Here is a 25,655-nt window from a genome sequence, read left to right on the forward strand (position 1 = left end):
CAAACTTCACCTGCGGTGCTGCATGTGACGTAATCTCTGAGAAGCTGCCGTGTGGGGGCTCTCTTTACACTCACAACGAGCGAGCAGACAGCTGTCCGAGCACTTCTGCCTGCAACATGCCGAAGCGCAAATGCACATTTACCAATGAGTTACAGAAGAAATTCCCCACTTACTCTCCCGGTCGGGACAAGTGGGAGGTTGCGTGCACCGTGTGCAAACCTGGCACATATGTTTCGGTGCCCAATGGGGGTGCCACAGATCTCAAAGCTCACATGGACACCGAAAAACATAAAAAAGCTTTGCGAGGTGAGAGTAGTTCAACAAAGTTGACGGAGTTCTTTGTGAGACCCGGGAAATCTGAGGATGCTGTGAATGCAGCAGAGGGTGCATTGTCATTTCATACAGCGAAACACCACAACAGCTACAGGTCCATGGATTGCACTAGTGCATTGCTAAAAAAGGTATTCTAAAATATTATCGGATTACAGTTACTGACTTTCAATTAAAGTAATTACTTTTAGGTACATTACTTGGGTTACAAATATTAAAATATATATATATATAATTTGTGTAATTCAAGTAAAATGTGGATTAATGTGTTCAAATGCATTTCAGTGACATTGCCGGGCCGAGTATCCTGGTTTTTGGTAATCAAAATATGGTCACCCTAACTTTACAATAAGGTTGCATTTGTTCACATTGATTAAAAGAATATTCTGGGTTTAATGCAAGTTAAGCTCAATCAACAGCATTTGTGGCATATTGTTGATTACTACAAACAAATTTTCGACTTGTCCCTCCTTTTCTTTAAAACAGCTAAATTAAGGTTACAGTGAGGCACTTACAATGAAAGTGAATGGGGACATTATATAGAGGGTTCAAAGGCAGAAACTTTTCATTTAAAAAAAAAAAAAAAGACATACATTAATTCTTCTGTAAAAAAATTGAGCTGTTAAATCGTCTGTTTTACAGTCATTTAGTTCATCCAGAGCAGAGACAGCCACTTCTATTAAAATAAAAGAGATAAATTGGAATGCCCAATGGTCAATGGATGTAGAAAGCAAGTCCCGCCTTACTGGTAAAACAGCCAATCACCTTTTAGATACAGACATCACCTGTCAAACAACTCGAGAACCCGCATGAGCATTAGCTATACAAGCTGGGAAAATTGCTGAAGAAGCACAATTTATGATACCAGCGTTGTCAGATTTTACTACTGGTTTTAAATATGTTCTTTGGGATCATAATCTTGAACAAGATTTTGGTCTTTCTCATTCAAGTAGAAAGAAGCTGCACTTGTATGCTGCTTGTTTACATAGAAAAATATCTGCCCATGCTGCCCGAGAGTTCAAAAGATGACCACCGTGTAGATTGACTTGCTAAAAATATTTGAGTTCAATGTAACATTGTCATGGCAACTAAGATGTAAAATTAGAAAAGGTTAGTAAGCGATTGTATCACACTAAAATCATGTTAACACACATATTGTTTATGTCTTGTGGCTATACTTTTGAAACTGTGAGTATTTTAACGTTTACGGATTGGCCCCCATTCACGTCCATTGTAAGTGCCTCACTGGAACATCGATTTTTGCCTGGGAAAGGAGGAATGAGTCTAAATAAATTTTTGTGGTAATCAACACTATACCACAATTGACGTCGAATGAGCTTAACTTGTGTTGAACCTGGAATATTCTTTAAGTATATTAGTTAACATCAAATAACAATAAACAAACTATTTTGAGCACTTCTTAATCTTGTTAATGTTAACATCAAGTAGTTTGTTTAGTTCATAATGCATTAACAATGAACAGTTGTATTTTTATAAATTGCTGTAAAAATATTGTCCATTGTTAGTTCGTGATATTTCATTCTTTTACTAATGTTAACAAATAGAATTGTATTAAGTGTTATTTAAATGATCAAGTTCATCAGTAACTGAAAATGCCTTGTTACTGTCATAAACTCCGTTCCCTGATGGAGGAAATGAGACATTTTGTCGATGTAGTGACACTAGGGGTCGCTGTTGAGAGCCCCAAACACCTCTATTTGCTACAACAGCTGAACCGAGTTTCGTGAAATGCTGATGCAGGTGTAAGAAAGCTGCTATGTGCGTAATAGCAGGCGCATCAGTCTGCACGTAACCTCCCCCAACGCCCCAAAAATAAGTCATGTAGATCCCCACATCCCTGAGGGGGTAAGCAACGTAACTAGCATGGGAGTAGGCCGTGCCAGCCATGGCTTTTTCTCTCTATGTTTTCTGTCCACAGATTATTAGATCCAGCTGGGGCCATTTAACGCTATTATACGCATAGGGGAAAGTGTTCTTTTCCATTCTTATTCTTTCAGGGGGAAAAGACCCTGCAGAGACCACATCCTGGCCAAAAGGGGAGGTCAACATGTGGCAATACGACACGTGGGCTCAACAGCCGCACATGGAAGGGGCGCAGTGGTAGGTTCTGCCTCAATGGGGAGGAGATCTACAAAACATGATGGGGGAAGAGACGGCTCTGCCCAAAGGAGACGCAGGTCTGCCGACAGGGAGACATCACAGGGGGTTACCTGAGTAATTGGCAACTCAGAAAATGAATATTTGCGCAGCCCCCGGGGCCAGCTGTGTGCCATTATATCTGTCCCGAGGGGGGCTCCCGTCAGGGAATACCAGAGCGGGCAGTGGGAGGATTCCCGGGAAGTGAACAGGTCTAGCTATGCTTTGCCGAATCAACTCCAAATCAGCTGGAATGAGTGCGGAGAATCCACTCTCTACTGAGCATTGCCTGCCGTGACAGCAAGTCCACTGTAGCGTTGAGGCTGCCCGGGATGTGAGCGACCTCAGCCGACGCTGACTCCAAAGGAGGAGATGACGGGCGAGTTGCGACATGCGAGGTGAGCATACACCACCTTGGTGATTTATGTACACTACTGTCGCAGTGTTGTCCGACCGACAATAGCCTCCGCAGGGCGAGCATTACATCCAGAAACTCTAGGCGAGTGATGTGCCAACCCAGTCGTGGTCCTGTCCAGGAACCAGTGGCTGCATGCCTGTTGCACACGGTTCCCCTGTCCAACTTGGAGGCGTCTGTGGTGACCACAACACATTTGGACACCTGCTGTAGGGGAACTCCTGCCCGCAAAAATATGAGGTCTGTCTAAGGGATGAATAAGTGCCGGCAGGGCTTCACTGAGGGGAATCTCGAAGCACTTACCTTGCCCTGCTAATCCAGCATAGGGCAGGTTAGCGACTGAGGAGGAGGACCTCTTGGGTTGTCCTCAAGTCTGGCCATAGGTATAGCACAGCCAGGCACGCGAAGGCGGGGGACAGCGTTCACAGGACCCTGCCTGCGAGTGATCGGTGCCGTTTCACCGTGACAGCGGCGGTCATGAACACCGTTTATGTGACCCAAGGAGTGAGGAAACAGCTCTTTTTTGAAAATGTGGGTACCACAGCCTGTTCGGTGTGTGGCAAACAAAAGAGAGAAGGAAACAAAAGATTTACCTCCCAGCCCTCCACCAGGGGATGGAGTGGTCTGGATACCAGCTCCGTAACGGACGTCTCACTCCCTGGGTCATCCGTCTCAGTGGCACTTAGAAGCCTTCCGGGTACTCATGCTGTCCCTTGAGATGGGGCCATCAGCTTCCTGCGGGGGGGCTCTACACTGGGAACGAGAGCTGGGCTCGGGCTGAGCCGGAGCTGCCTGGGCTTTTGTCGCCTCAGGGGGACGCCCTCTGCGAGCAGACAGGGTGCGGGATCTTGAGCCATGCTGGGGCAAGATGTGCTGGGTGGTCTCTGTCTGCTTCTTCACCGCTGAGAACTGCTGGGCGAAGTCCTCAACGGTGTCGCTGAAAAGTCCAAAATGGGAGATGGAGCATTGAGAAAGCGTGCTTTGTCGGCATCCCTCATCTCGACCAGATTCAGAAACAGGTGGCACTCCTGGAACACCAAGGTGGACTTCGGGCAGCGAAATGTGCCCTCCACGACCTCGACATTTCATCATGCACCTCTGGGAAGAAAGGAACGTGTGTGGCCGTAAGTGGCGCCCCGGACCCAGGAACCAATCATCAAGCTGCAAGCACTCAGGGGAGGATGGAGGGTTCCAGTCCAACCCACAAGCATACATGGCAGTCAGTTCTGCATCAGCCTCAGACTGGGTGGGCTGACCCAAGAGGGCATACTGGGAATGGGAGGTCTGTGTGGAATTACTCAGCAAAACCGTGCCCATTGAACTCCCCAAATCACCTCCAGCACCAGCCGGGCTAGCCTCATACCCGTGGGTAGAAGGCACAACACGGGGGGTGGCTAGAGTGGCTTTCCCTCTTCGGAAGAAGGAAAGCGCAACCGTAACGTTGCCATGGTCATATTCTCGCAATGAGAACATGAACCATCAACAAAAGATGCCTCAATGTGATCAATGCCCAGACACGTGAGGCAGCACCGCATCCAGGAATCACACAAAGACAGAAAGGCATCTTTTTTTTTAAGACGTGGCCCCCCCTAGTGTCACTATATCGACACAACCTTGAGTGAGTGACAGAAGGGGAACCAACATTAGATTCCCATACTAGCTAACTTCAATGCGTGATAGCTTAATTTAAACTAATTTTGGCTTAATTTTCTTAAAATTTGATCAATTCTGTAAAATATAACTTCAACGCTGACGGTTACATGATGTGCACAATTAACATTTGGTTGGAACATGTAAGTCACTCCGAACAATCATTAAACAAATAAAACCACACTAACTTCCTCTTTTCTTACCCATTACTGCATCTTGTGCAGTTATTTTCTGTCCTAATCTAAAACGGGTTGACAAGCACAAATCCCCTTTAGCTGAGGAACAACATTTCACTCTGCGGCTGCTTGATTACTCTTCATTAGCCTGTAATGCGACAGTTTGACAAGTGCAGTGGCTGTTTTAGTCACCTGCTGATGTCTATACACAGCCCAGTGGAGATGAGAAACTCTGGAAGTGGCCATTAACCACAGTTCATCTGTCACACTTCAGTCCAGACTCAACCACCACTACACTTCATTTAGAAAGACAAATCCCAGCAGACTCAGTGTCATTAATAGCAGCAGTCATGTTCATTAAGACCTCAGTGGTGGTAATGTATATTTCAGGTAGACTTTACTTTTTTGTAAATTAGTCTATTATTAAATAGGAACAGAATGAATCAGTGTTTATCAAGGGAAGCATCACTATTTTTATTGCTAGGGTTAGTGATTTGAATAAACCTAACCATAACTATTAAACTACGACTTGTAACTTGTCCCACACCTTTTGTACAACAGACATTGAAGGAGACTTCATATAGTGTGGCTTGTTGAAGGGAGGTGTGCAATTATTTTTCCAATCAATTGCTTGGCAATAAAACGAGTGAAAAAATCCCTAGACTTACAATGATTGGAGGCCCCGGGACATATCTAAAGATCAGAATATAATTGAGACTTGGGAGTTGACATGAGTAACCACATAATAACCACACAGAACACCCTACCAACCACATAGAAAGTGCTTTATAAATAAAATTGAGTTGAGTTGAGTAGAAAGAGAACAATCATAATACCTTGGTAACCACATAGCAACGCCCTAGCAAACACATAGTTTCTTTTTCAAAATCTTCAAATTTCCAAAAGTATAAATCTTCCTAGTGCTTTCATGCTACATCCATCAAAATTGGTACAGACCTTCAGACTGTTCTGACTCAGGTTGCTATGACTTTTCTAAATTATTAGAATTTTCACACAGCGGGTGATCAAAAATCCAGAAAATCCCACAGATTTAAATTATCGGAATGCTCAAATGGGCCAAGGCTATTCAAATTCCAAATATCCAAAAAATTTTAATATAAACAAGGCCTTTAAATGTGCTGTAAGCAATTTTAGCCAGTCTACTTCCACACGACAGAGCTGTTGAATTAGTCATGCCCCCTTTCCAAAACCACATGCTCCAAAGGTACCAAATGAGCTTTATTGAGACCAACATCATGCAGATACGTAAAAACAACAGCAGCAAAATAGTGCCCTAAACTGACAACTGTTATGAACAACATGGCATAAAAATGCAATATGCCTCAATAATTCGCTGCAACTACGATACAGTGGCAACGTGCAAAATTATTGACAGGTCGAAAATGTAATTGTCTGCGGACGACATCTATCTATCCATCCATCCATCCATCCACCTGTAACCTTCAAACTGTTTTAATTAGTGTTAAACTTTCAGACATTATTAAGCAAACATAAGTTTGTCCTTATTTTTGCTAATTTAATTAATTAATTCACATATTCCAAACTGTCATCACACTATATACATTTTTGCAAAATAATTTTTTCATGGCTTTTTGTACATATTGTGGAACTTTCCTGGTAAAATGATCACTAGCTTTTTTTCACGTTCACACAAATAGGTAAAACACACAGTTCATAAACACTTACATTTCACCCTGTTTCTCACACAATGCTATCTTATTAAATTGAAACACTTTTACTATAGTGCATGACTTGTCAATGATAAATTTTAATGTTTGCATTAAATTAACACTTACATGTACAAGCTTGTTTGAGTGTGATCAAAATGTGGGGTAGATCAACTGATAGAGCGTTGCACTTGTGATCTACAGGATCGAGGGACGAGTCCTAAAGAGCACAAGAGTCGACACATGAGCTGAAAGAGTCAAAGAAGCTCCACAAAATTATGTGGTTGATTCAGCAATTCTGTTTTTCGACTCAAGTTTATTTTTGATTTTTGACACTATCAGTTAGGTTTAGGTTTAAGGTTTAGGGTAGGGAGGTCAGTTTCATTCATGTAAAACTTGATAGAGCATTAAGCTTAAAAACCTCAGTCATCACAGTCACATAATTTTCACAAGATCAGGCTGGAAGGAGGACCCTCATCCAATTAGAAATTTAAAAAGACATTTTAAATGATGCTATTTCCCACAATTTCAGAGACTGAAAACTGGAATTCAGTCATACTGGAGGTGGCTCGCTTCAATGAGTCGTCACATTGAAATATTACAACATGCTTTCCACATGTCACAGCTGTTCTGGACTCCCCTTCCACTGGAATGTCATCTCCTCCATTACACAAGAATGTCTCAGTAAAACGTCCCTCCATTTTAGTGGGTTTAAATAGTCTGGTCCAATGGGTATTCATTACACATGGGCTGGTAACTGAAGAGGAATTGTTTTGCTGTACGTAAGGGCAGGATGTGTAATTCAAGCCTTTTGCAATTAATTAGGAAGCACTGTGTGCATGTGGCCACTTGTACTTTGGTGCACTCTGGACAATAACTGATTTGTCTTGGACTGTATAAAATTTAAAGCATTTGATGTTTCTGAATACTTGTGCAATGGAATAATTCCATTGTGACATCTTACAGAAATCAAATTAAGCAGTGGATTCAGTAGGTATTCATATGAAACTGATCTATATGTAATGCAGACTAAACATTATTATTTATGATTTTGTTTTTCAAGAGAATAAGAGTAGAGGAAAAGAAAAACAAAGAAAGAAATATTGACATGTGCGCCCACAATTATACCTTTATTTCAAGGAATATTCCAGGTTCAATACAAGTTCTATCAACATCTCTCAGCCAGATAACCAGATATTCACCCACCTAGTAGACCCATCTGTAAAAGGATGCTTTAGACAACCTTACAGCTCAAATAACAGATTTGTATGGGAAGATTTAACATAAGCACATTAACATAATACAAACTTGACATTTTTACTTCTACACACTCTGTAATGCCTTGCTCCATTGAATTCCATTGCAGTGGTGGCAAAGCTGCTTTGAAACTGTCGCTTGAAGTACAAGTTACTCGTAACTCAAAGTATTTAAACTACAGTCAAGAACTCTTTTTAATACAATGTGACAAATGTTGTGTTTTGTGAAGCTATACACTACTGTTTGGAAATTGTAGCTCGTTACTAGAAAAGCTAAACTATCATACAACTGAAAATGTAGTTAAGCTACATTTATTTAATTACCTTCTAACATCATTCCATTGTAAGTGGATTACAATGGAAGGAAATACTAGTTTTGCTTGTTTGTACAAACTAAGAGATGAGCTGAAATTATTTATGTGGTAATCGACCAAAGATGCTGTTAATAAAGCTTAACTTGAATTAAACTTGAAACGATCATTTAAACACATAACATGTTAGGACTAGTTCACCCAAAAATGCCAATTTTCTCATCGTTTATTCACCTTCATGTCATCCCAGATCTGTATGACTTTCGATTTTTTTGTAGAATATTTCAGCTCTGTAGGTCCTGTAGGTATATAATGCAAATTATATATGGAATGGTGGTGGTGTAGTGGCTAAAGCACAGGGCTGTTAATCAGAAGGTCATTGGTTCGAACCCCATGGCCACCACCATTGTGCCCTTGAGCAAGGCACTTAACTTCAGGTTGCTCTGGGGGGATTGTCCCTGTAATAAGTGCACTGTAAGTCGCTTTGGATAAAAGCGTCTGCCAAATGCATAAATGTAAATGGATGGGTGCCCAAATTCTGACACTCCGTAATGCCAATAAAGGCAGCATAAAAGTAATGGACATGACTCCAATAGTTAAATCTATATCCTCAGAAGTGATGTGATAGGTGTGGGTGAGAAACAGATCAATATTTAAGTACTTTTTTGCTATAAATTCTTCTCCCTGCTCAGTAGGGGGCGATGTGCATTAAGAATATGAATAACAAAAAACAAGAAGAATGTGAAAGTTAATTGTTTCTGATCCACACCTATCATATCACTTCAGAAGATATTCATTTATCCACTGGAGTCTATTAGACCTTGGCACCCATTCACTTGCATTGTATGGACCAACGGTGCTGAAAAAGTCTTCTAAAAAATCTTTATTTTGTTCAGCAGAAGAAAGAAAGTCATACACATCTGGGATGGTGTGAGTAAATGATCAAATCATTTTTATTTTTGGGTGAACTATTCTTTTAAGAGTACTAAAGAGAATTTCATTAGAGTTCTGTAAAGTTAATTGCAAGTGCTGACGGTAGCAGTGTGCAAACAACAAGGAAATTAGACCCCTGTTAAGCCACTATGACAAGACTGTGAAGAAATGTGCCACAATTTTCAGTCGGCAGCTGCTTCTGCACTTTAGTTTATCCAGTTCGAGCTTTGGTGGGTCCATTTCCAACTAGTGACATGTGATATCCACAACAATGTCTGAATACTAAGATGTTCAAAGCCACAGGATCCACCTAGGCTCAAAATACAGACAGGAACAAGGGCTCATTTGGACTCAAGCTTTTCTTGATGTGGCACAAGATATATCTGAGCTGTACAACATCATTCCTGTGTGAAGTATTGTGAAAAAATGTAATGGCACAACTCCCACTTGAGACATAAAAAGAAAGCACTTTCTTTTTTTTATCAAGTCATTTTAAGGGATAAACCTGTTGAGTGTATTTTATGTGACTTGTGTGGGATAGTTGAGCAGAAAAACAAAGATTTTACTATGATAAGTGTATTAGAAAGTTAAAGTAATTGGTAATGCCATTCGTTTTTCAACAAAGTAACCAGTAATCTGATTACAGTTTTAGATAAATAATCAGTCATTTGTAGTGGATTACGATTTCTGAGTAACACAGCCAACACTGGTCATGAATTATCTTTTATTTTGCTTTGTGTCTATAAAGTTCAAAAGAAGAGAAAATAAACAAGTTTTTATTTAAATTAATGTACTGTAGAAATATCTGTAATTTTAATGCAAAATAATTGTAAAATTCTTTAGTAAAAAAAACGATAATCGTTTAATGCGCAGCTACCTAATCATATACGGTGAAAAATATATTATATAAGACAATAATTGTAATTTTACGGTAAAACATTTCAAAATTGTTTTTCACGGTCTCTAGATGGTGCCGCAGATGGCCGCCTCGGTGTGGAGCTCTCCAATTCTTTTGTTGTTTTTGTTTGTTTGTCCTGTGTTTAGTAATCTTTTTCCAGTCAGTTTTACCAGGGATGAACTGCTGAACATTCGGCAGCACATACCAGATAATCTTTTCCCGGTTTTTGAATATTCTGACATTTTGCTGGACATTTTAGTCAGAGGCACAGCTGTGTTGTTTAAACGCGCTACGAGACGCAGGCGAGGGAAATGAGCTGGCCGCTGGTTAAATTCTGTCAGCGCAGCGTTCAAACAGCACTACCGAGCATTCATCTAGCCTATCTCTGCTCTCTTCCCAACAAAACTGATGAACTACATCTCCTCACACATACTAATAAGGACTTCTCAAACTCTGCTGCACTGTTCTTCACAGAAACCTGGCTGAGTGAAGCCATTCCGGACAGCGCGTTACATCTGCCAGGCTTCCAGCTGTTCAGAGCGGATCGCATCGCAGAGTTAACGGGGAAAACGAGAGGCGGTGGAACATGCTTTTACATCAATGAAAGTTGGTGTACAGATGTAACAACGTTAAAGAGGGTGTGCTGTCCTAATCTGGAAGCGTTCTTTATTAAATGTAAGCCGTTCTACTCACCGCAGGAGTTTTCCTCGTTTATTCTGGTGTGTGTTTACATTCCTCAAAACGCGCCTGGGAACATAGTGCTGCAACAGCTGGCTGATCAAATCTCAGACACAGAACAACAGTACCCGGACTCAGTCATTATTATTCTTGGGGACTTTAACAAAGCAAATCTCACACGTGAACTGCCCAAATACAGACAGCACATTACATGCCCCACCAGAGACAGGAATATATTGGATCACTGCTACACAACAATAAAGGATGCATATCGCTCTGTCCCACATGCAGCTTTGGGACTCTCTGATCACTGTCTGGTTCATCTTCTTCTGACCTACAGGCAGAAATTAAATCAACAAAGCCAGTTGTAAGGACTGTAAAGAGTTGGACAACCTGCACTCAAGATCTGTGAAGACGATGGGTGCCGTGTCTTTTGGAAGCAAACGTCAAGGAAGGCTTAAGGCCCAGATGGCGTCTCACCAGCATGCCTTCGTTCCTGTGCTAGCCAACTGACCTCCATATTCACGCAGATCTTCAATAGATCACTGGAGCAGTATGAAGTCCCATGCTGCTTCAAACGCTCAATTATTATCCTGTCCCTAAGAAACCATAAATCACAGGACTTAATGACTACAGACCTGTCGCCCTGACATCTGTGGTCATGAAGTCATTTGAGAGACTGGTGTTGGCCCACCTGAGGGACATCACTGAACCCTTTCTAGATCCCCTTCAATTTGCTTATTGAGCAAACAGGTCTGTGGATGATGCAGTCAACATGGGATTGCATCATGTCCGGCAACATCTGGACAGACCGGGGACATACGCAAGGATCCTTTTTGTGGACTTCAGCTCGGCTTTCAACACAATTATCCCAGCTATTCTCCGGACTAAGTTAAACCAATTCCCTGTTCCCATGTCTATCTGTCAGTGGATTACCAGCTTTCTGACAGACAGGCAGCAGCTTGTGAGACGGGGAAAATTCCCTTCCAGCATCTGTACAGACAGCACTGGTGCCCCCCAGGGATGAGTGCTCTCCCCACTACTCTTCTCCCTCTACACCAATGACTGCACCACCAAGGATCCCTCTGTCAAGCTCCTGAAGTTTGCAGACGACACCACTGTCATCTGCCTCATCCGAGATGACGATTAGTTTGCTAACAGAAAGGAGGTTGAGCGGCTGGCTGTCTGGTGCAATCAAAACAACCTGGAGCTGAACACGCTCAAAAGGGTGGAGATGAATGTGGACTTTAGAAGGAACACCCCAACATTGACCCCCCCCCCCATTCTAAACAGCACTGTGGCAGCAGTGGAGTCATTCAGGTTCCTGGGCACTACCATCTCACAGGACCTGAAGTGGGAGATACACATCGACTCCATTGTAAAAAAAAAGGCCCAGCAGAGGTTGTACTTCCTTCACCAACTGAGGAAGTTCAACCTGCCACAGGCGCTGCTGAAACAGTTCTACTCAGCAGTCATTGAGTCTGTCCTCTGCACTTCAATAACTGTCTGGTTTGGTGCAGCTATGAAATCAGACATCAGAAGACTACAGAGGACAGTTCGGACTGCTGAGCGGATTATTGGTTGCCCCCTGCCCCCCCTTCAAGAACTATACACTTCCAGAGTGAGGAAAAATTAATCATTGATCCTGGAAGAGTCACTATTGATGAACTATAAGAGATCATGTGGCCTTCTGCATTTACTACTGTAACGTTCAGGTAGGCAGAGCTGGATGAAAACGAAAGCAGACGATGACGATGATATGTGAGAACTCAAGAGCATTTTATTTACAAGGCGCAATAAATTCAACAACATGAATCCAAAACAAACTATGATGAGAACTAAACTTGACTATAAGCACAAACTTGAATAAACGGCAACATTACAGAAACAATACTTGAAATGGACAAGAGAACATGAGGGTTATACACACACAAACAGGGGTAACAAGGCAACCAATGGGAAAACTGAACTAATAACATAAGAACCAATAACAGAACAGAACTGATAGCAAGACAAATGAAACATGAACCAATAACAAGACAAGACTAAATAACCAAGGAACCAATAACAACAAAGCACATGAAACATGGCGGGAACAGGAAATTACACGACAAGATGCATGACAGGAAACAGGAAGAGGAAGTATGAACTAAACTACAAAATAAAAGTCAAGAAAATCAAAACATGGACAAAAACACACATAACCATGACAACAACAATGTTTAACAATACATTTTAAAGTGAAAAGCAGACATTTATAGTTCCAGAAGGTTAGTATATCAAGTTTATATCAATTAATAATATAAACGGTTGTGTACCATAAAATATACAGGTGAAACTCGAAAAATTAGAATTTCGTGCAAAAGTTCATTAATTTCAGTAATTCAACTTAAAAGGTGAAACTAATATATTATATAGACTCATTACAAGCAAAGTAAGATATTTCAAGCCTTTATTTGATATAATTTTGATGATTATGGCTTATAGCTTATGAAAACCCCAAATTCAGAATCTCAGAAAATTAGAATATTACATGAAATCAATAAAAAAAAGGATTTTAAATACAGAAATGTCGGCCCTCTGAAAAGTATAATCATGCATATGTACTCAGTACTTGGTTTGGGCCCCTTTTGCATTAATTACTGCCTCAATGCAGCGTGGCATGGATGCTATCAGCCTGTGGCACTGCTGAGGTGTTATGGAAGACCAAGATGCTTCAATAGCGGCCTTCAGCTCTTCTGCATTGTTTGGTCTCATGTCTCTCATCTTTCTCTTGGCAATGCCCCATAGATTCTCTATGGGGTTCAGGTCAGGCGAGTTTGCTGGCCAATCAAGCACAGTAATACCATGGTCATTGAACCAGGTTTTGGTACTTTTGGCAGTGTGGGCAGGTGCCAAGTCCTGCTGGAAAATGAAGTCAGCATCTCCATAAAGCTTGTCTGCTGAAGGAAGCATGAAGTGCTCTAAAATGTCCCGGTAGACGGCTGCGTTGACTCTGGACTTAATAAAGCACAGTGGACCAACACCAGCCGATGACATGAATCCCCAAACCAACACAGACTGTGGAAACTTCACACTGGACTTCAAGCATCTTGGATTGTGTGCCTCTCCATTCTTCCTCCAGACTCTGGGACCTTGGTTTCCAAATGAGATGCAAAATTTGCTCTCATCAGAAAAGAGGACTTTGGACCACTGAGCAACAGACCAGTTCTTTTTTTCTTTAGCCCAGGTAAGACGTTTGACATTTGAAGCCCATGTCCAGGACCCGTCTGTGTGTGGTGGCTCTTGATGCAGTAACTCCAGCCTCAGTCCACTCCTTGTGAAGCTCCCCACACATTTGAATGGCCTTTTCCTGACAATCCTCTCCAGGCTACGGTCATCCCTGCTGCTTGTGCACCTTTTTCTTCCACAATTTTCCCTTCCACTTAACTTTCTATTAATGTGCTTTGATACAGCACTTTGAGAACATCCAACTTCTTTTGCAATTACCTTTTGAGGCTTTCCCTCCTTGTGGAGGGTGTCAATGATGGTTTTCTGCACAACTGTCAGGTCAGCAGTCTTCCCCATGATTGTGAATTCAACTGAACCAGACTGAGAGACCATTTAAAGGCTCAGGAACCCTTTGCAGGTGTTTAGCTGATTAGAGTGTGACACTTTGAGCCTACAATACTGAACCTTTTCACAATATTCTAATTTTCTGAGATTCTGAATTTGGGGTTTTCATAAGCTGTAAGCCATAATCATCAAAATTATATCAAATAAAGGCTTGAAATATCTTACTTTGCTTGTAATGAGTCTATATAATATATTAGTTTCACCTTTTAAGTTGAATTACTGAAATTAATGAACTTTTGCACGATATTCTAATTTTTCGAGTTTCACCTGTACAGGGATCAAAATTACATTCTGTAAAGACTGACACATGGTTACTGTAAATGTCTGGCAACCACAGCTGCAGGTACTTTACCATAAATTTAACAGATTTATTGTTTTTTTTTTTTGTTTTTTTGCTGTATGGATTTTCCAAAATAAAGCATTACAACATGGTAATTAAAATAGATTTGTGTGTGTATGTGTCCTAGGATTTATAACAAAAACTTGCAATATGATACATGAGTTGCATGGGCTATTTTTGTGATACCTTTGGGTGGTTTTTAAGTTTTAAAGTTACTCACTTAGTTTTCAACAATTATTGTGTTGAAAAGTTGGACCGGAATTTCTCCTTTTGTGTTTCCTATAAGAAATAGGGTCGTGCATTTTTGGAACAATTTGAGGGTGAGTAAATTATGACAGACTTTCCATTTTTCATTTATTGTTTTTGATTGTACATATTGTATAAGATTTCGGTTATACTGGCACACACCCCTAACACCAGGGCTGCAGCGGTTACCTTCTAGGATAAACACTGAACACCAGGGTAAATAGAAATGTGCACGGCTCATCTTTGTCAGAATTAAAGCTCAGTCAAGCTGAGGAATTCCCTGAAGACTGGTGAGAGGAGTTCTGTATAAACAAGCAATTGGTAAACAAGAATATAAATAACATGATCCAGCAATGTTTGGCCAAAACAGGTACCAATTACTGTAACTCTAGCCACTGTTTGGCTCATATATCATAACAGCTGTTATCACTGCTTATTTAACACATTTGTTTTTTAACAGGTCACTGTTGATTTATCATTTTGATTGGACAAACACAATTCTCAAGAATATTGATCGTTTTCTTGAGTGTAGACGAATCTACACTGAAACAAATTATGTTAAATAATGAAAATGTATTTACTTAAAATAGATATGTAGCATTCTTGCATCATGCTTTTTAAGTAAATTCATCTTATGGACATTGTTTGTCCTTAAGACCAAAAAATAGAAAACCTTTTGTTAGATACACACAAATGTGTCAGTTCATTCAACTATATTTACTTAAAAATGTATGTCACGAATAAGATTTAACAACTAAAAGCAAGTTGCATATTCACATACGCAAGGAAAAATGACATGGATTGAACAGGATTCAAGTTTTATGGAACACTAATCAACCTAATGATGACTACACGAAACAGTTATTTACAGTAAAACTGAATTCTTAATAACAACTAATTAAATGCCCACATTAATTATTTTGTCCAAGCAATCATGCTTAAATTATTCAAGCACAAGGGCTTATGGGTATTTCCCACAACCTCAGTTCTGTTCTTGATTGTTTAAGTTAGCAGAGGCTGCAGTGGGCACAGGCTCACCAAAACTGGACAGTAGACGATTGGAAAAATATCATCTGGTCTAAAAAATCTCGATTTCAGCTGCAACATGCAGATGGTAGCCATTGCCTTTCTGTCAGCTCAAACCAGTCTGACCATTCTCTGTTGACCTCTCTCATCAACAAGCCTTTTCCGTCCACAGATCTGCCACGCACTGGATGTTTTTTGTTTTTGGCACCATTCTGAGTGAATTCTAGAGACTGTTGTGTGTAAAAATCCCAGAAATACTCAATCCAACCCATCTGACACCAACAATGATGCCACACTCCATATCACTGAGATCAATTTGTTTTCCCCATTCTGATGGTTGATGTGAACATTAACTAAAGCTCTGGACCCCTATCTTTGTGTTTTTATGAACTGCACTGCTGCCGCATGATTGGCTGATTAGATAATCACATGATTAAGTAGGTGTACCGGTGAACCCAATAAAGTGGCCAGTGAGTGTGTCACAGAGAAGGGGTGTCCTGGTGTTAACTGACTGAAGCTATGATACAGTTATGACTGTATAATGTTTTTAATACTTAATACCTAAAATACTTCCTTGATTTCATTTTATTTTTGGTTGTTTTGTCCCTTATCTTTAAGAGAAATCAGAGAAATCAATTATATTTAAAACATCTTACAGGGGGTTATTGGGACATATGTGGTAAATAAGGAAAAATGATCTATATATCCCTTAAGAAATTTAACATCACTGAGACCTGTAAAAAAGTTGTGTCCAAGACAAACTTTAGGTGAAGTCCTGGGGTGTGTGAACAGGGGCCTTGCTGTATTCTTACTATTATAATCTTTATATTATTACAGTATACATTTGTATATGATTACATTACATTATGTAGCATTTCCAAGCAATAAACTTATTATGTAACACTACTAAACCCTGCAAATATAATACATAATGGAATTCTTAACACATGATACACTTAAAATTCCTTACAAAGCACCATATAATTACTGGAATTGTATGCTCTTATAATTAACCCCAGTTACAATGCATGAAACATAACTATTCATAGTGATTCCTTTAAAAGAGGAGCATAATGCATTGTAATTCACAATAACAACCCAGCTTCATGAGTTACATCCAGAATTATAAAGCATTATTAAAGGTTAAACCATTGTTTATAGTGTATTGTAACTGTTTTTTTCAATTATACGTAAACATAGATAATGCATTACAATATTTATCAAAATGCAATAGAAATGCCCTTAAAATGCTTTGTATACAGACTTCAGGTAGGTCTACAGTTCTCGCGCAGAGTCCTGCTGCATGACACTGAAATCTATTAATACAACTCACAAATGAGATTAATAAAGTAGGCTACCTCTGAGCATGTTTGTTGAAGGGAAATCAAGCGATGGCCTACCTTTAAATTACGTTGTGAGATCTGAAGATGCATAGATAAAGTTTAGCCTATAGAAACATTTGTTATGTAATTATCTGGCCTACTTAAACGCTTTGCGCGCTTATGTGCACGCGTATAAAGAGCGGTCCCGTTACCTTGTCCCGTGGGTTGTCTCTCGAATCGCTCGTGTTAAGTTTGACTCTCTCGTTTTTCGTCATCCTCAGTCGAGACGTTCCCAGTCAATCTCATTCGGATTCGTGGAAGTCATGTTAATAGTGCTTGAATTCCTGAGCGCAGCAGATCCTCGCGTTCAGGATTAACTCACCTGCGTCCTCAAATGAGAGTGAGTGACAGCAGTGATCACACTGCAAGCGAAGCGACGCACCTAAACAGGAACGCCCCCATTATTTTAAAGCTGTCTACACCTCAGAAGCGCGTTATCGACTGTCATGAGTGTTTGCGGGAGTCCAGAAAACTGTGTGCAGAAAGTGAATTCGCGTTGAATTTCGGGATCATAAGTGCGCGCATCTGTAGTAGAGTTGCCAGAGCTACATTTATGGAAGCTTTTCGCTGGGTTCACAGGTATGCTCTGTGAGCAGCGCGTTTTAGTTTCGGCGCCCATATTAACAGATGGCACCATCTACACTGCAAGCTTGAGGCGCGAGGTGACGCGTCCCAGACCGTCGGACATTTTTTCATTCTGTGTACAGTATAAACACCGATCGTCCACAACATAAAAACCACCTGCCTAATATTGTGTACAGGGTCCCCCTTGTTCCGCCAAAACATCACCAACCCACCGGAAGAAGATATTCTTCTCACCACAATTGTACAGAGCAGTTATCTGAGTTACCATAGAAATTGTCATTTCAAACCAGTCTGGCCATTCTCTGTTGACCTCTCTCATCAACAAAGCATTTCCAACCACAGAACTGCACTGGATGTTTTTTGTTTTTTGCACCATTCTGAGTAAATTCCAGAGACTGTTGTGCATGAAAATCCAAGAACATCAGCAGTTACAGAAATAGAGAGCTTCAGTTAATGTTCACATCAACCATCAGAATGGGGAAAATGTGACCTCAGTGATTTGGACCATGGCAAGATTGTTGGTGCCAGACGGGCTTGTTTGAGTATTTCTGTTACTGCTGATCTCCATAGTGCCAAAAACAAAAAACGTCTTGTTGATGAGAGAGTTCAACAGGGAATGGCCAGACTGGTTTGAACTGACAAAGTCTACAGTAACTCTGATAACCGCTTTGTACAATTGTGTTGAGAAGAATATCATCACAAAGTGGCTGTTCGGTGTAGGTTAACATTATGAAATAAGCGTTTTGTGTTTGCTGGGTTGGTGCTCCATCTAAAAAATGCAATGCTTAAGGCGCGCCGCTGGGGGAAATATAATTTCTATCAGGAAGACTCGCAGACTTGGGTGAAATTGAAGATGGCATTTATTTGATGAATATAAAACAGAAAAGTAATGTCTCTCTTTGGCGAAGGGGGCCATTAGAGTCTGGCAGTCCGAAGTTGTAGTACTCGGAACCGTCATATCCTGCCGGAGATAGGAGGCAGGGGCGAGGAGCCTACCTCCGTGCAGGATGGGACTCAACTGGTGGTGGTGGGGTGGTGGAGGTTGCCGCATTAGCACACTGAAACAGCAATGTGATTGGCTGGGAATTACCCAGCTAATGGTGCGATGATGTACAGCTGCTAGTCTTCCCGCTTGAATAAAACGCATGTTTGTTTGTTTTTTACGGTGTGGTTTCTAGACCGTGACATTCACCAAAGTACAACATTGTGAAAAGTTGTTAAAACGTTTTGTGTTTGCTGGGCTGGCACTCCACTTAAAAATGCAATGCTCATGGCATGAGATGCTGTGGGGGAAAAAACTGCGAAACACGACACAACAGCCAAAGAGTTGCCCTAACAATGTGTGTGTGTGTGAGAGAGAGAGAGAGAGAGAGAGAGAGAGAGATGGGCAGGCAAAGTCAGCTTGAGCTATTCCTTATTTCCCATCATTGACTCTCCTTGACGAGACGCACGGAGCTTGAAACTCTCATTCAAAATGCCTTAGATATTTTTCCTCTCCAAAAGAACCAAAGCTTATTTTGCTTTGTATCAGGAGTCAAATATGCTTTGAATCTTTTATTTTTATTTCGATGGCACATAGGATGAGTGACCTGACTGTTGGACTTATGAGGGAACTGTAGCAGTTATTTGGCCATGGCGTTTCCTCAAGGATACTTGTACCAGTCTTCGCTTTCTCTCTACTCGTGTCCGCCGTACGGCTCCGGCGCGGTAACGGGACCGCGGACAGATGATCTGGGACGGTCGTCCAGCAGCTCTGCATTCGCCCCATACGCGTCTACAGCTTTCACAAACACTTCAGCCTTCAACCCTCTCCAGTACAGCTCTGAATCCACAGCACCCTTCACTTCATATGTGGTGAGCTTCAATCATTATAGAGTCTGATTTATCTGTGTTTGAGCAGTCAATGGCTCACTGTCGTCCAATATGACCATTAGATCATGACATCATTATCATAAGATCATCAGCATGCCTAAAGGTTGATTTGCATTCCCACATTTAGAGACATGTTATATTAGATAGCTAGTTTTAAAGTGAATTTGTTTTTGTTACCTTGCTTCTTCAGAGTGATTCGTTTTATTGATTTAAAAGCAGGCTGGTTGGCTACAAGTTAATGCAAATGCTTTAGCTTTAGCTTTTTTTGTTGTTGTATTATGTACAGCACTTCAAGACGGATCTATAAAGTGCATTTTTTAATTTGATAACCCTAAACTGAATATGTTTACCAATTATCATTAACTTTATGATTGGCCTATTTTTAACCAAATATATTTTTTTTTATTTTGAAACGGAATAAAACGTATGGCTAATTATTCTAACTATGTAAGAGACAGATAAAAAAAGAATCAAGCAATGCTGTGAAAATAATTACAATTACCCTGGAAAATGTAGGGAACGAATTAATTTAATAGCGCGACTTAAACACGCTGTTTCTAAGGAATATGTGGATTTTTGGCCCGTTTTAATTTTTGGCGCTATTCAAACGTTTATGGGAGTTTTCGTTTTAACATGCATTCGGTCAATGTAAATCAAATAGTTTTGCTGTGGTGTAAGTGCAGTACTTCTTAATTATTATTATTATTATTATTATTATTATTACATTTATCTACGACTTGTTATGATATTTCCACATGTATATAATAAATATATATTGCCATATATCAGATGTATGAATATATTAGTATGCAGAGGACAGGCATGATAGACGAACACGCTAAATTGTAATCTCTATGAATCCATTGCCCAGGGCTCCCCATACGACCATTCAGGCATGTCTGGCTCTTTAGGCTTTCATCCGTACGCCGGACCCCTGGGCGCGCACCCGTTTGGAGACCCCGCTTACCGGAAGAACGCCATTCGAGATGCCACCGCCACCCTGAAAGCCTGGCTCAGCGAACACCGGAAAAACCCTTACCCCACCAAAGGAGAGAAAATCATGCTCGCCATCATCACTAAAATGACTCTCACTCAGGTGTCCACCTGGTTCGCCAACGCGCGGAGAAGACTGAAGAAAGAGAATAAAATGTCCTGGACGCCACGGAACAGGAGTGAAGATGAGGATGAGGAAGATAGCATTGATTTAGAGAAAAATGATGACGACGATGAGCCGATAAGAAGAGACGAAACAACAGAGACCATCAAAGATTCAGGTGTTCAGTTGTTGTTGTTTGTATTTTCATTATTAATTAGCTCAAGTCCAATAATATATGTATAACTATAGGCCTACAGTCAGATATGTATTTAAAATCATTTTATTATTACATTTTATATCTAATTTAGTAATAAATGATACATTATTATAGGCCTGTAAATTGTTTGTTGTAGAGTTGAGTTACTCGGAATTGATGGTCTGGAGTCCAACTGGACAGTTGCAACACATGTTGACACATCCCTGATGATAGCACATATACATCATCCAGACGCCTTTGAGATGTTTGTGATTTAGAATGTTTGTAAATCTTTTTAAGATGTTTAGCAGATGTTAATAAGGTTGTGATGCTTTCCCGATGAAAGTATCTAAAACAGACATCTCAGAGACATACATGTGCCTTCTTTTCTTTGTTGTGATGGTTAAAAGAAGCATAAAATATTGATGTAATGGCATAATGTTGAATTTAAAGTTTTGAATGAAGATTCAATCAAACTAAGAATATGGACCTGAACTTGACTCGAACTTCACTGGCTAAAGACCAAGGTTCAGTCAGGAGAAACCCTTTAAGTTAAAATGTAGGTGTTTAGTTAAAAAAATATATATATAATAACTTCTTGATTCTTGACTTGGACTCAAATCCCCAAATTGTTTTTTTTAAACATATAGCCTCACTGTTATAAATGTCTGTAATTTTAACAGTAAAAGACTGTAAAAAAAATGCTACAGAAATCATATTGATTAATTAATATTAACTGTAAAATATACAGTAAAATTTTTAAAATTTTATTAAAATACAATAGTTTCTACAATAAAATGTTGTAAAAAAAATGTTTTTTTAGATGTAAAAATATTTTCCTGTACAATTAATGGTAAAATGTTACATTATGTTTATCAAGAGAGTACATGTAATTTTTACAGTAAATAATTGTTAAAATTACAGTAAAAAACACAATTCCCTGCATTTGGGATGTTCTGTTTTATATCTGATATAGTTTAGTTAATGTTTACTGTATTATTTTAATCTCACATGTGTTATCCTGATGGTGTTTAGTGTTTGTGAGAGTGACACTGAGCGCTGTCTCTACATGTTTATTGATCATTTCCTCCTGGAAGAGCCACTATTGATGAACTTCATGTCATCATGTGCCCTTCTGTCATTTTTACTGTGATTAACATATACCTGATAAAGTAAAAAGCAGATTTTTACAGTTTCAGGTTATATGACATTCTTTACTGTATTTAATGTTCTGTTACTTTAATTTAACAGAATTTTATTGTTGTTTGTTTATTTGTTTGTTTTACATTTCCAGCGTGGTCATGTACATTACAACAGTTTTTCTGTAAAGTTGTTTAAATTTTTACTGTATTTTTTCATAATTATTCTGGCAACCACAGAATAACCACAGCTGCCAGTGTTTGGGGGGAGGGATGGGGGTTGCAAAAACAACAGTATTTTTCAGTGTATGCTAATATTTTTGGTGGTGTTATGGAATTATCTCAAGCAAAACAGCCAAGATAGCACATGCACATCTCCAAGATGTCTGTTGTAGATCATATAAATAAAATGTCAAAGCATCGCATATAAATTAACATCTGCTAAATATCTTAAAAAGATCAGGATTGCAAACATTCTAAAAAATGAACATCTCAAAGACATCTGAATGTTTTATTGGAGAGGAAACCTCTTATATACGGATTGCAGATGAGCAAATTAACGCAAAAACTAAATAAAAACTTTGGGTGATGTAGGCCAACATGTGCCACCAGAGAGGCCTTTCTAACTCTAATTATCATTTGATTGCAGTTGCCGATGACCGCACTGAAATTCGCCCAGAAAACCCCCACGACGACGCGACGAAGCGTGTTATAATCGACTGTGAAGAACAAGAGAAGCGGACAGTGTGCGATTCTCCGGTGCCCACGACATCCTCTCCCGGGAACGAGATCAGCGAAACCGCAAACCCGACCCCTAAACCCAAACTGTGGTCCCTTGCTGAGATTGCTACATCGGACAAGGGGTGTGCCGAACCGTCCCAAACATCTGGGGCGTCACCTGCGCAATGCCCCTTTCCCCCCAGACATTTATACTATGCGCCTCCTTTCTATCCGGCTTTCACAAACTACGGGACTTTCGGACACCTGAACGGCGTCAGTCACGGACACTCAACGCAACTGAACGGAATAAACACGGGCGTGTTACACAGAGCGAGAGACGGCAACATGACTCTGGATTTGTGTAAAGAACTCAGCTTTGAACACAAGAGGGCGAATATTTAGCCAAATCAGTTTTTTTTTATTTTGAGAAGGAGATTTCAGTGAGCATTCTGTCTGAACACGAAATCTAAGATTTTTTTATTTTTGAAATGAGTTTGGATGGGTATGTTTAATGCGAGAAATGCTTTTTTCCCCTTGACACATATAGGCCTATCTATCATCTGGTGTAAAATATTTGTGCAAGAGGCCAAAGTACGATTTCAAACAGTTTTGTAATCCCCATCAGCTGTGTTGAAACTATCTTAATTTTTGAACATCATTTTAAACAGCTCTTCTTGTCCACAGTACTCACAGTTATGGGCTACACATTACACATCTGTGCCATTGTGCAAACTCCACTTAACCTGTCATCTGATATGGAACAAATATAATTCTATCAAGCAAATTTAATAGCCTAAATACACTACTAGTCAGTGGTTCTCAACATTAGAGTTTCTGCATTAGGTAAAATGTACTTTATGTGGAAACATTTAAACACATCAGTTCAAAAATGCAGTTGCAGTTTTAGCACCTGGTATATTCTTTACAAATATTTTGACTTCATGAGAATTATTCTATCATGTATTCGAAACAGACTGCTGTGCCTTCTTGATTTGCTTGGTGTGCTACACCTATATAGACTCAAAGAACACACTCAGTAAATGTAATAGTCTCCTCCCGGGCATAATATAGTGGATAAATTGTACATTTAAATAGCACAAGTCAACATTTATTGCTGGGGAATTATGGGGCAGGAGATATTAAATTTATGCTCCATAAAGCATCTTCTCATGAAATGTGTGTTGCTTTTTTCCTGCGATGTGAGAACAGCAAGAGGCTATAAATGTTCAAAGACCATTTTAAAAAGGATTAAATGTGTACATTTGAAAATGTAGTAAAGTCTTTGTAAGAAAGACAGGATTACCAGCAATTCCCTATTTCTGCTCGAATGACAGAGTCCAACATCAACAACCATCAGAGCGGCGAGGCTTACTGGGGTAATACAAAGTTTTTGTACACAAAACCATGAAAAGAGGCTGCAAGGATTTGAAAAGCTCTAAACCCTCAGGTAAATTCAAAGTTTGAGTATATATTGATGTGGGAATAATGCTATTTCACAATTCAGTGAATGTAAAGCTTTGTAAAGTGAAGAAGCGTCATGGAAACTATCCAATCATCTTGTGTACACTTGTAGCAATGTTAAACTCAACGCAGATATTTTATTTAATATTCTTTTGCAAAGGGATTTAGGACAGCTATAGGTGAGTTTTCTATTTTTGAACACAAAATGTCACTATTGTGCAGACCAATTTATATCCATGTACATATGGAAAATCAAGCTCTGTTATTGCAAGCTGTTATATAATATTCTTTATCATTATTAACTTACTCTCATTTATTCAAACAGTTACTTATACCCCAGTGGACTGGTCGCTTTTTGCTTTGTTTTTGCTTCTACAAGGTATAACAAGAAAAGTGTGATGATTTTGGTGCAAGAAACAGTTGAGAAAAAATGTTCTCTCAATAATTAAAACCAAAATAATATGGTAACAAGCATACATCTTTGTGGAATATTGTGTGCAAATATGGGTTAATATCTTCTAATATGCATATCATATTATATGGCATGTTTCTAATGGCAAATTCTATAAGTACAAGTGAAGAGAATACATGGGGAGGTGTTATTGCGGAGATGCTGAGACAATTTGAAAGCTTGTCTGTTCCACACCCTAATCAATATAGGTGATTCGTTTGAAGCATGCACACTTTTGCTCTTAACTAAAGAGCGTGTAAGGCTTTTAAAAGCATTGATTTGGAGCCAATCGATGCAGACGAAGGGAGTGTTTTCCTGCATAGTGAGAAGGCACTAACAGGCCACTGAACAGCCAGATTGAACGAGCTGAATTGTTGGTTGTTGAGAGGCGGGTTGTTCATATTTCCACTGCAGCCTGGAATTATCCTAAAAATGTCTTCATCTTCTTCTTTTGTTTTGCATGATAGAAGGTTAAAGTGTCTGATTGACAACTTGTCTTAATTCAGATTAAATACTGTCAAATGTTGCGTTGTAGAGCACCAACATGGTGCCAATATAGGCCAAACAATATGCAAAATGAGGTAGCACTTTATTTTACAGTACTGTTCTACATTTACAACTATGGTAATTACTAGGAACTAACCCTAAACCTAACCCTAACCTTAACCTATATTAAGTACATAATAGTACTTTCTTGGGTACGTACACTGTAAGTATACTGAAATTACATGTACTGTAAAATAAAGCAACAAAAAATTAACACAACATACGCTGGATACACAGTAAACTGGACAATTTCGAAATATCTTTTTAATTACAATGGTTTCATTCTCTCGACTTACAATCTCTCTCACTGCACAAAACAAGTTGTAGTCCAACCATGTTCATCCCCACTGCAGGTGAACTATTTCATGTAGTTGTATTTGTTTTTTGAGAATGACGGCATTTCATGCAACTTGTTCATGTAAGCATCTGCCAAAATTGGCTAGCTTCTACCAAGTGGCAGATAAATTTGTGCCGATATAATGTAAAAG

At 39.7% G+C, this 25,655-nt stretch overlaps 2 protein-coding genes across 3 annotated transcripts in view; one reads left to right on the plus strand and one right to left on the minus strand.

The window, feature by feature from the left end:
- The window catches only part of LOC127640083 (ankyrin repeat domain-containing protein SOWAHB), a 121,238-nt gene extending 103,806 nt beyond the window's left edge, over nucleotides 1-17,432 (minus strand). Inside the window, exon 1 of one of the 2 annotated variants that reach the window (XM_052122476.1) lies at nucleotides 17,254-17,432. The gene's annotated coding sequence lies outside the window, so the exon portion shown is untranslated. Of the gene's footprint in view, nucleotides 1-17,119 lie in introns of both variants that reach the window. The other variant, XM_052122477.1, reaches the window with a different exon arrangement.
- On the plus strand, nucleotides 169-25,360 carry irx5b (iroquois homeobox 5b). The gene is made up of 4 exons (XM_052122468.1): nucleotides 169-461; nucleotides 19,266-19,540; nucleotides 20,430-20,832; nucleotides 22,639-25,360. The coding sequence occupies exons 2-4, from the start codon at nucleotides 19,319-19,321 to the stop codon at nucleotides 23,109-23,111; spliced, it is 1,098 nt and encodes a 365-aa protein (XP_051978428.1). The 5' UTR covers nucleotides 169-461; nucleotides 19,266-19,318; the 3' UTR covers nucleotides 23,112-25,360.
- Nucleotides 25,361-25,655: the final 295 nt, after the last annotated feature.

Source organism: Xyrauchen texanus, chromosome 49 (assembly GCF_025860055.1).
Source record: "Xyrauchen texanus isolate HMW12.3.18 chromosome 49, RBS_HiC_50CHRs, whole genome shotgun sequence".
In the NCBI taxonomy this organism is placed as follows: Eukaryota; Metazoa; Chordata; class Actinopteri; order Cypriniformes; family Catostomidae; genus Xyrauchen; species Xyrauchen texanus.

Bases quoted from the DNA above. Each gene is read 5' to 3' on its own strand.
- irx5b (XM_052122468.1), top strand. From the start codon at position 19,319: ATGGCGTTTCCTCAAGGATACTTGTACCAGTCTTCGCTTTCTCTCTAC. The intron at 19,541-20,429 runs GTGAGCTTCAAT...TCCATTGCCCAG, and splicing joins CACCCTTCACTTCATATGTG to GGCTCCCCATACGACCATTC. The intron at 20,833-22,638 runs GTGTTCAGTTGT...ATTTGATTGCAG, and splicing joins AGAGACCATCAAAGATTCAG to TTGCCGATGACCGCACTGAA.